Source organism: Anthonomus grandis, chromosome 7 (assembly GCF_022605725.1).
Source record: "Anthonomus grandis grandis chromosome 7, icAntGran1.3, whole genome shotgun sequence".
NCBI lineage: Eukaryota > Metazoa > Arthropoda > Insecta > Coleoptera > Curculionidae > Anthonomus > Anthonomus grandis.
In genome coordinates this window covers 30,674,771-30,686,706 of record NC_065552.1, presented here as the reverse complement: position 1 = coordinate 30,686,706, position 11,936 = coordinate 30,674,771, and the positions used below count along the sequence as shown (strand labels likewise).

General features: G+C 32.7%; 1 protein-coding gene across 2 annotated transcripts in view; it reads right to left on the bottom strand.

The window, feature by feature from the left end:
* Positions 1 to 4,767: 4,767 nt before the first annotated feature.
* LOC126738858 (collagen alpha chain CG42342-like) overlaps positions 4,768 to 11,936 on the bottom strand; it is a 328,471-nt gene continuing 321,302 nt past the window's right edge. Inside the window, exons 11-16 of one of the 2 annotated variants that reach the window (XM_050444322.1) lie at positions 7,187 to 7,213; positions 6,694 to 6,747; positions 6,612 to 6,638; positions 6,516 to 6,551; positions 6,271 to 6,405; positions 4,768 to 5,082 (exon numbers count right to left, since the gene is read on the bottom strand). In XM_050444322.1, the coding sequence (XP_050300279.1) occupies positions 4,906 to 5,082; positions 6,271 to 6,405; positions 6,516 to 6,551; positions 6,612 to 6,638; positions 6,694 to 6,747; positions 7,187 to 7,213 (456 nt within the window). In that variant the 3' untranslated portion in view covers positions 4,768 to 4,905. Of the gene's footprint in view, positions 5,083 to 6,270; positions 6,406 to 6,515; positions 6,552 to 6,611; positions 6,639 to 6,693; positions 6,748 to 7,186; positions 7,218 to 11,936 lie in introns of both variants that reach the window. The other variant, XM_050444324.1, reaches the window with a different exon arrangement.

Below are 11,936 nucleotides of genomic sequence, written 5' to 3'. Positions count from 1 at the left end.
TAGATCTTGTGTGTATAGCTCTTGGTGAAAAGATATGGGCCAGGTCGAAAGAGCATTTACTATAATGGTATTGATAAAACAGAGTAAGGACCGCCACCTTCCTTCGGTGAGCCAAACTGTCCAAGGTTCAAGTTTTCTCTGGATCTCCAATAAGACGTATCGCCTTCTTCTAGATAGAATCATTAAGATGTTTTCAGGAAAGTGAATCCACAGTATTTCGGTCAAAAGTCATTTTGTTGGTTACTGCCTCCCGTATTCATGTATACCTATAAGCAATTTCCAAAAGTCGTAGTTGTTTTTTAGGCTAATGATTTTTATTTATCCCATGACCGATAACTAACTTTTGTTTTGAAGATTTGGACTATTTATTTCTTTAACATGATTTGACTTCATCTTGCAGCAATACAATACCTTTAGACTGATATTTCGGAGATTACATTTCTAGGGTGTCCGATGTTTGATACACTACGTGTACCATATATTTGGGATACATATCTGATTTTTTAAGAACTTTTTACTGAACAATGGCCTAAAAATATGTTAAAATTAAGTATCTTAAAATAAACAATCCTATATTAAAAAACTATCCGTCTATAACAATATGACAACTACCTCTATTCGTAAAAAAAAGGAAAGCTGTATTAGTCTATATTCTCGTGCTATGTTTTTTTCTAGTACCTCCTGTGTCTTCGTAGAATTCAATACTATATTTTTCAATAATTAAAACACTACATGTATGTAATTGGACCTACAGGTCGCGTGTAATTATTAAATCAAAGATTTTTATTTCAGTGGACTGTATATTCAATCTGTATATAAAATATGTATATTAAAATAAAGTAAAAATGCCAAGGTGGTGGCGTAATTAAAAAATACGAAAGTAAGTCGTCGTGCGTAAATGACGCGAACAAAAAGAAAACCTCTTCCTGCGATTAGATGGAAAAGCTAAGGTCAAGTGGCGGCACCGCACAAACGAACGACGGAGACGGTCCCGATGGCGCGATTTTGCGGTTCCAGGAAATCGTGAATCGTTGTTGCCGCGTTGGCGAAAAAATAAAATAAATGAAATCCCTAACATTTTACAAATCTAGACACTAGATGTACCGAAAAAGAAACTAATTGATTTACACATACTATAATAATATACTGTTATACTGTTTTAACTATACACTGTATTTATTTACTACTATAAGTTATAGTTATTTCGATTTAAAAGTGGCGCCAATATTCCGACTTGAACTGGCCTCCTAGCGGCGAGGGATGTATATTAGCTAGTCTGTTGTTCCGGAAGATTCGCTAATCTTCCATGTATCTCCAGAGATGTCACCTGGAACTTGCACCAACGGGAAAACAGCTGGTATAATTGTTACTTGGATCAATTTTCAACCTATTATGATCTGAGGTATTTTTTTTCTAATATTCTATGAAAAGTAACCAATTACGACAGCAGATTGGATGCCGGAACATCGGCAACTAGACGTGAGAATCGCTGTTGTAGGAACAAAAACTTAAATTCTCAAGACTTAAAAATAAACTCATATAAATTCTTAAAAAATTCTTTAGTGTATCCATACAAAATTAAATCCATAAAATGCCTACTTAAAGAAGAGACTTTCTTCTTACCTTTCGGCCACTTTACGTTTAATTTGAATCGCTCTTTAGTTAGTAGAGAAGGAAGTAGCAGAAACACTGGCTGTTATGAATAACACTTGAGTTGAAACTCCAAGTATGTACTCATGAGCATGAAGTGCTGGTTTGTTCTCCGTTTTATATGAATAAAAATAATTCGCTGAGAGGAGTATGTGCTCCGAATACATAAAGTAGATACTCGATATTTCCAAACAAGTCTGCACCTGAAAAAACACCAAATAAACAAGTGCCGCGTTTCGCATATTCGTGTATTAGTATAAATTCAAGTATCAGTGTGCAATGAGTGAAAGTGAAGGAGAAACTGAAGTCTGCGAATCCCAAATGGGATTTGTAAACATGCTACGTGATGTTCCCATACTTTTATCCAAGTCACAAACACCAGCTGTCCGAAAGTCAAAAAGCCAAGCAATAGAACTGATTAACAAACAGTGGAAGCTGAATTTCGGGTCACAAATAACGACAAGTCAAATGTACAAAAAAATTAATAATATGAAATCCAGACTCAAGAAAAAGACTGACATAAACAGGACTGGAAATAAGAAAATTGTGCTGCAGGATTGGGAAAAGATTTTGTTGGAAATCATGGAAGGCAACACAAATCCAGTACTTGCAAAAGTTCCAGGTAAATTAATTAATATCTTCTTCATAAGTAACTTTATTTAAATTACCATATATATTAGTGAACCTATCTAAAGTTTGCTATTATTTATTATTTTGTGAAAATTGAATGATTTATAACGTTATGTTGTTTATAATAATTAATTACTTATTGTTTAACATTTGATCAAGTATTTTAGACAGACATTTTTTTAGCTTAGAAATAAAAAAAAGTTACAATATTATTTACGAAACTTTATCACTTGTCCATTTTTTAATATAAAAACTGTATGAATATTTACTTAATTTTTCATTTTAGGAGCATTATCCGTCGGCATACAACAAACAGAGACGAAAATCGGCCATGAAGATACAATCCCTAGGCAATCAACTTTTGCTTCTGAAACGAGTGCAGCAAATGATGATGCTATTAGTACAGTACAACATGCACCTAAAAAAAAGAAACATAATAAAGGTAGTCCTCTCGAAGAATATGAAACAAACGTTACTAAACAACTCTCGAATAACGAACTACAAAGACTAGTTTTACTGAAACAACTGAGAGTTTTAGAAATGAAAGAGGAAAAACTCAAGAGACAGCTAAACAGAGATGTTGATGAACAATCTAATTCAAGCAATAATAATATCATTCAAGCTGACAATGGACAAGCATATTTCAAATTATAATGTGTCAATACTTTTTAGAATCACTTACGAAATAAAGAATTCTAACATGTGACAAAAACATTTTTCTAAAGTGTTAATAATAAAAATGATAAATAAGTTCTTTCCACGCTTTACTTACTTCAAGCGAGAGCAAGAATGACATCTGCTAACTCAGATCGCCTCCGTTGCCCGCTTCTTCTAATATTATTATTATCCAACTCCTCTTCTGCCGGATACGCAAGTGGGATATCTTCTAATGGGAGCTCCATAGGATCTAGCTCATCTTTTAAATATTTTGCTACATTGTGTAATATACAACAGCATATGACAAATTTTGGAACTTTTTATATAGATACCCGCACTTTATATTGTAGCATCGGAAATCGTTGTTTTAGTTGACCAAAACATCTTTCAATTATTACACGTTCCTTTGTAAATAAATTATTATAAGCACGTTCTTGTGGTGTATTAGGATTTCTAAAAGGTACCATTAGCCACGGTGCTATACCATATCCTTCATCTCCTAAGAGTAGTGCTTGCGACCTATGAAAATCATTCCTCGCAATATTTGAAATTTCTGAATTGCTCCAAATCCGTGAATCGTGAACAGATCCTGGCCATGAAACGTCTACACTTGTAAACCACTCATCTGAATTACATGTGGCTTGGACATTAATGCTGTGATATCCTTTGCGATTAATGTATTCATCGCTATGAATAGGTGGCTTTTTTATTTTTATGTGGGTACAGTCTATCACGCCCAATGCACAAGGAAACGAATAATTTGATTGCCACTTTTGTTTCGCCTCTATTATGTCGGCAGCAGTGTGAGGACATTTTATCCACAGACCACATTTTTCTATTAGCTTCTCAGTAACTTCCGTCACTACTTTTGAGACAGAACTTTGATGAACACCAACATCTTCTCCTACTCCTGATTGGAAACCCGGATCACCAACGTATCTCAAAAATATTTTCATTTTATCAATGTTATTTATAGCACCACCTCTTCTTTCTCCAGATTCTGTACCCAAAAAGTGATTTGATATCCACTCTACATGTTCTCTAGTAAATCGATATAACACTTTAAAATCACGATCACAGGTACGCCTTCTAGGTTTGTAATATTTTTTAGAACGCAAATTAAGAATGAACTCAGCCATAGTTCTGCCGTAGACAAACTGAAGTCTGCTATATATCAGACTCCAAAATTGTGGAGTACATTCTCCTTCCGAGGAGCATCAACAAATTTTTATTCATAGGAAAACTGAGAATGAACTCACAGCAAATTATACATAAGAGTACCTACTCAAGTGGAGCATCTGCTCCCTATTTTTATTCATATGACATGTAGTATTTGCTCCAAATTCATGAGTAGATACTAAATGCTCATTTTTATTCATACGACCCACTATCGTACTCTTTTTAACTGATATCTTAAATTTGTTATTGCACCTTGATGCACTAATTTTCGCACCCCAGATCTCAATTGGCAGGGCCGGTATAGAGTTTATTTTTTGAATGAGGTAAATAGATGTAAAACGTGGGTTTTATCATTTATTTAAAAAAGATGTTAAAATAATATTTACAGTTTTAAAACTTATGATGGGTTGTAATTTATAACAGTTTCTAAATAAAATAAAACAAGGAACTAAGACCTAAACCAAAAATTAACAATATAATAATTGTAAAATTTTTCTAGCTAAAGCAAATAACAGAAAGTTTATGAGGTGGGGGGTACCCTTCATAATCCCCCAGGATTATGAAGGGTTTTAATTTCAAGTTTCATTGATAAACCGTCGACTTATAGCTATAATTAATAAATCAGAAAATTTAAAGGAAATTTTTATGTTAAATATGTTTATGTTTTGTTTTGTTCTTAAAAATGTCAACTTAAAAAAAAAAAGTTTTCTAAACTACCACCAAAAAGACAATACTGGGTATGGTTATACTGATATAAATACTTTTGTACAAAATGATCTAAAAAAAAAATTAAACAGCTGATGCAGAAACCGTCAATGCCATATTTTGATCGGGGTACTCTTCGTAGTCCTCTTCGGGTCCTTCCTGGTCATCATATTCTTCAGGGGCGCCGTTTTCCGTTTGTTCCTCGCTTTCTGTACGAGGAGCGATCGGGGGAGAAGGAGCTGGTGCTGTTCTTGATAAATCCTGTAATACATGCATTTTTAATATGCTATGATCACCGAAAACATCTGTAATTTAATTAATCTGGTAATTTAATTAATCTGGTAATTTATAGAATTAAGCTGCCGCTAATAAGTAACTGCTTTAGAAATTAAATGTCTGAAGATAAACCTTGGTTGTTCTAGTAAGGAAAAAAACTTTTCTCTTTTTTTTTTAATTGTTCTTTAAGCAATTTTTCTTTGCAGATAAACTTAAGTTGTCAAGACCCATGCAGTTTTTTTAAAAATCATATAATATTATAAGTAGACAGCGAAGTGGAATCGTCATAGAATAATTCAAATCGAGTAATTATGGAAATATCTAAACGTTTTAAAATCATTTATGGACTTTAAATAAATTTAGTGGAGGATGACCGAAGTATTTTTAGTTACCCATTGAAAATTATAATTGTTTACAAACCTATATCAATAATAAATACCATTAAATAAGTAATGGATCCAAATGAGACTTCGTTGGAAAACTAGATGCACATAAAAGAGATGTAAAGTATGTAAAAAATCATTAATTGAATGTATGGTAATCGACCAAGCAAGTAACCTTTGAATCATCAAATATTTTTTTTTTCCCAAAACCAAAGGACTTGAGCTTGGCTAATAGTGGGGAATGGTTGACTTTGTCAAATGCTTTAGAAAATTCTCTATACGGAGCATCATCCTATGAACCCCTATCAACAGCATTAAAGAGATAACCCTATAGCAATTATAACTTAGTTATATTGAACGATCTCCCTGAAAACCCTGTTAATTGATAACAATTTGGTTTTTACATTGCCATGAAAGTTGCTTCATTACTTACCAATCCATCTAAGAGCTGTGGCAAGGTTGACTATATTCTCTTTTCATATTTATATTCTTTTTTTCATAAGGAAACCTGACTTTAAAGACAATTTAAGTAAGGATTTATAAACAGATACGAACATGTTGATAGACATGCTAAAATCTGAAGACGATATTAGTATAAGTAGTTAGTTATTCAGTAATTTTTATTTGTTATTTTTGCGTGTTTTATCCCTTCAAATGTTATTTAGGTTGAGTACTGGTGTAATTGTTAATGGCATATTATGACCTAAGATTTGGAGCGCGTTTAAAGGGAAAAACAAGTACACTAGTACGGATTTTTTATTTTTTTTCAAATTTTTGTTTTCGGATTTACCTTCGGTGGTCTCCAACCGCACCCTGGCAAAGGCAATCCATCGGTACCTAATGGACAAGGAGCATCTAATCCTGGCACTCCTTGATCGCCTTTATCTCCCTTATCGCCTTTCCTTCCACGTTTTCCGATAGGACCCTTGAAAAAAAAACTTTTTCAACAATTTCTTTAAAACATCCTATTTTTCGTTGACAATTCTTCTCAATGCATCCAAGAACCATGATTTAATATTTTTTTTATCAACTTACTGCGTCTCCTTTATAACCTTTGTCACCTTTGGGTCCCTAAAAATTATGAACAATTATTAGTATCCATATAGTATTGACTTATGTAGTAAATATTACCTCTTGGCCAGGTATCCCGTCGGTTCCCTGAAAGTAACAAATTACATTAATCATAAAGAAAAACAGTTTTTCCAGAACTTACCGGTAGTCCTGGGTCACCTCTTTCTCCTTTAGCTCCTGGTTCCCCTTGAGCACCCTATATAATATACTTATTATTTTTTGTTTGTTACTAATAATTTTTACATTATAAATCATGGCTCTTGGTTTTTAAACCTGTTACAAAAATTATAACATATTTTGCTCTCATATCAAAAATTTGACTTTGGGTACCACCCCAGCAAAGGAAAAAGCTTGTTTAAACAATATAAAGCTTGTTATGAGAAATAATGTGAATGTACATGTGATTTCTTAACTGTAAACTTATATGGAAGCTTCTTGTTCATTAGAAATCACCACCACATAATATTTGTGAAAAGAAAATAATTTTTCATAACTCTTAAAAGAAAAGTTGTTCGTGTACATTTCAAATTTATTTTAATAATATCAATTAATAACTATTTATTTTAAAATAAATTAAATTGCTAAAAAATCTTATTTTAATTAGATGTTGATGATAACTATAAATTAATACTAACCTTCATTCCATCCAGACCTGGAGGACCCTGCAAATAGAAGCAATAAAACAATGAAAATCAAGTAAAATTAAAAAATTACACCTTTTTAATTAAAATTTGAAAAAAAAAGTTGCTAAAAAGTCTGCAGATAACTGTCAGATTTTTAAGAAGGTTGAAAAACTTTTTTTAAATTTATGCCTATAGTTTATTGTTACTTATATTTATGAAACTTTCAAGTCAATAGAAATCATCCTCATCTCTGATCCAAAAACCATTTCTGGTCATCTCAATTTAATTATCACCTTAAAACTTAATTATAAAATTGAAAAAAGTTTCCATAGACCTATAACTCAAAAGGGTACGTTTGTGTTTTAGAACTTAATAGGGTCCATATCATTTGAAAATTTATGAAATCAAACTAATGACATACATAAAAAATTGGAACGTGCATATTAAGAAGCTTTTCTTGAAAAACATTCACTCTGATTAAGTCAGTAGCACTGTTTGGTTTAACAACAAATTTAAAATAAATGAGAGCATTTGGGCTTATTGGGTGTATTCAATAAGCAATTTCATAACTCTCTAACGGACAGGGACTACAAGTCACTTAAAAACAAGTATAAAACGGCAATAAAAGGTGACAAAGCAGCTGCAAACGACAAAGCAATTAAATCTGCAATTAGTTCAACAGAAACCTTGTGAAATATGATAAATAAATATAGAAATTTAGTTACCACAAATGCCATTCCTTTAAATTTAACACCAGATAATTTTAGTGAATTGATTACCACTATAACATGTGATCTTCTACCTAAATTACCCAAGGCCTTAATTAACCCTGTAGACAACTAATTAATCTACATCCTCAGAATTATCATACAACGAAATGAGGGCTGTTTTTACAACTAGTTGGGACATCTTTGACTTTAGTGTGGATTTATTAAAAACAATAAAAAATCAGAACCCAAATTGGTCCAGCTTGAGGAAAGACCCCACTTCAACATATTTTGAAAAACTCTATGGTCATACCAATATTTAAAAAGGGAGATATTAATGACGCATCAAACTATAAGTCAATTATTAGTCTTCCACCAGTAGTTTACAAATTTATTGAAAAATGCATGTCACTACGACTTGTTTCCTTTCTTGAGGACAATGGTTGCCTTACAGTTTGGGTTTCAGGAATACTGGGTAGGGTATAGTTGATCTTGTTAACAGGAAACTGGATTTATTTGGGTCTGTAAGGTATTAAGCAATTCTTTTCTGTGACCTGTGCAGGGCATTCAATTGTTCAGCTAAAGCACGAAGAAATGGTTTTTGCATTACTTCAATAGTCATGACTAAATCTTCTGACCTTCTTATTCACAAATTGAAATTCTACACCTTTGCCACTCCAGACATTTCTCTTCTAAAATCATATTTGGCAAATAGGATACAGGTTGTTAGATTGTGGAGGAGGACGTCCCAACAAAGGGAATTAAGTGCAGGAATTCCGCAGAGCTTAGTTTTGGGCCCCATTCTTTCTTACTTTATATCAACGACTTACCCCTAGCTGACATAAATGCTGCTTTTACTCTCTTTGCGGATGACACTATACCCGGTCTATTTCAGCTGACTCTCTTAAGGAGGGTCTTCGGAGAATAGAGGTTGCACAGTCGGATGCTAAAGTATGGTTTGATGCAAAAAAAATTGCTTCTTAATCAGAGCAAAACTCGGCAGACGGTGTTCTCTCTATGTAATCTTGTTAATGTGACCAATACACATTACCAAGTCACAGACACAGACTTGGGGGTTGACTCACTACTTAAATGGGATGTTCATATAGGGCAGGTGGCAAAAAGGCTCAGTACTCGTGTGTATGCCGTAAAACAACTAGTTCAATGTGTGAGCTTTCCAGCCCTAAAGACAGCTTACTTTGCTTTGTTTCATTATGTTTTATCCTATGCTCTAATAATATGGGGAATTGCGACCTGGGCGTCTCCAATCTTTGGTCTTCAAACAAGGGCCATTTGGGTTATGGCAGGAGTGGGATATAGAGATGATTGCAGACAGACTTTTGTGGAGATTGGTATATTGTCATTGCCTTCCCAGTATATCCTGGACTATCTCCCTTTCATTAAAAGGAGTCTTACACCCAACACCACCTTACACCCAAATATCGACGGTTGACAAAGTGTCAACATGCTCCTGACTATTAGGGAATAACATTTTTTAATTATCTTCCTAAGATTATAAGAGCTATGACCTTTTCCGTTTATTTATTTAGTAAAAAACTCTACAGGTATACATCCATTTACGGAGTAGTTGGAACTTAATCAAAACTATTCTGTATACTAACACACAATTTGGAAAGAAAAGAATGCAGTGCTTATTACATATACTTTTTATTAAATGCCTCAAATCTTATAGAGAGTATTTTTTAAGCCTGTCTAGTGATTCCACAAATTATAACGAGATCGAAATTGATTATGTAATTTGCACATAACAATAAGTGGTGAAGTTTTATAATAATTGGTACGAGTACTGCTAGCGTTATTATAACTGACATTCGTTGTTTAAACATAATTTTTGTGATCCAAAAAAAGGCAGTTAGATACCTATGTTCCGCTGGATTAAGAGATTCTTGTAAACCTCTCTTTATATCTCAAAAAATCCTAACTCTTTTTTCTCTTTTTATCTTAGAAACAGCTACTCTTATTCATAAATGTCCTAAACCTCCCTCTAACACTGATCATATGGCTCGTCAGGTTAACGATTTTCCCTTACCAATCCCTACATCCTCCCTCACCAAGAACTCACTTATATACCTTAGCAAAACAATTTACAACCATGTTCCTCTATGTATCAGACAAATTTTAGAAGTTGAGAATTTAAAAAAGAAATTAAAATCACTTTTATTATCCAGGGCATATTAGAGCCTTGACGATTTTTAATGATACCTTTTGACCTGTGCTCTGACATCATTTTAGTGTAGTTTTGTTTCCTATTAAATATTTTAATTTACTTCCTCTAAATTCTGTTTTATTGACTGCTTTATTTATTTTTTAATCAAATTTATCAAAAAGATGCTTTTTTTTTATTTTTTCAATCTGTTTTGTTATAATTAATTTTGGTAATGTGTAAATTTTATGATAAAATGTTTTAGATGTTATGTTTATTTGAAATTTGAAATTTAAAGTGAATTTGGAATTTTTTAGTTTTTAGGATGCTTGTACACATTTTGTTTTGTCTTACGTAATATAGCACATTTTCTTTTCTTTTCTTTTCTTTAACTATTTCGAAGATCTTCAAGGGAGACTTTGGTTTTTAGATGACCCCATAAAAAAATTCAAAGGGGTAAGATCGGGAGATCTAGCAGGCCATTCTACGGCCATTAAATAAATTTATACATACTGTAAATTGCTTTCTAATATGAGGTTCTTAAAGAAATGTTGAAGTTGGCAATGTTAAATAGTTTTTTGTTATTTTGTTGTAAAAGTATACTTTGTTTGTTTTGCTTTTATGCTGTGTGTAATTTCTAACCTAGTATGTAAATTTATATTTACTTTGGCATGAACTTTATCTAAATTAGACCCATGCATTTTCTTCGTGAAATGTCTCCAAAGACAAAAATCATTTGGAGATAAATCGGGAAATCTAGAAGGTCATTTAACCCTTAACTACTGACATGGAGTCTAGCAGACTCCGCGACATAGATTTCTTACTGTTACTCTAAACCCAAGTAAATGTAAGGTTCTTCTTTTTGGTAGATTGCATTCCAGAGACACATACGAGAAATTTGTTCAGATTAAATTGAATGATCAACTAATAAATTGTAGTAATGTGGCTAGGAATCTTGGAGTTTTATTAGATGTTAAGTTGAGGTTCACTGAGCACATTGATCAATGTATTTAAAAAGCTTTTATTAACCTTAAGCTACTTTATAATCAGAGGCAGCTCCTTAATAAGGAACTAAAAAGTTTTATGTGACAGTCTTGTATTGTCCCATTTCACTTACTGTGATGTTTTGTATGGCCCCTGCCTTTTGATAAGTGATATAAAAAGAATACAGTACATTCAAAATTGTTGTGTAAGGCTAATTAATGGAATGAGAAAATTTGATAGAGGTGTGAGTAGTGGGTTACGCTTGATGAGATGGCTAAATATGAGTGAAAGGAGGTTACTACATAGTCTTGTTCTCTTTAATAAAATTATCTTTAAAAAATGTCCTAATTACCTTTATCAGAAAATTAAGTTTAGATATGACGCTCATGTTTTGGACTTAAGAAATACGCATTTTATTACACCTCCTCTTCATAAAACTGTTTTGTTTGAGAGGAGCTTTAGTTACTGTATTCATCTGCAATATAATAAAATTCCTCCTGAGTTAAAATATATTTCACCTTCTATATTTAAACGAAAAATAAGCAGTTATATTACTGATCTCTGTTAGCCTAGAATGTTGTTAAATATCTATTCTTTAACTTATTGTAAATTTTATATGTCTGTGTGGTTATCAAACGTTGTAATGTTAATCGGTTGTGCATATAGGCAGTTAGAACTTAATATTTTAACAGCTTTACGATTCGACGATTCAGATGACAGGGAAGAACGAAAGAAGGAAAATCCAGTAGCTGCTATAAGTGAATTATTTGACTTATTCATTGAAAATGCCAGAAACTCCTATACGATAGGCGCGAATGCTTGCATAGATGAAATGTTGGTGGGATTTCGAGGCAGATGTAGATTCAAGATGTACATTCCCTCTAAACCAGAAAAGTATGGCCTAAAA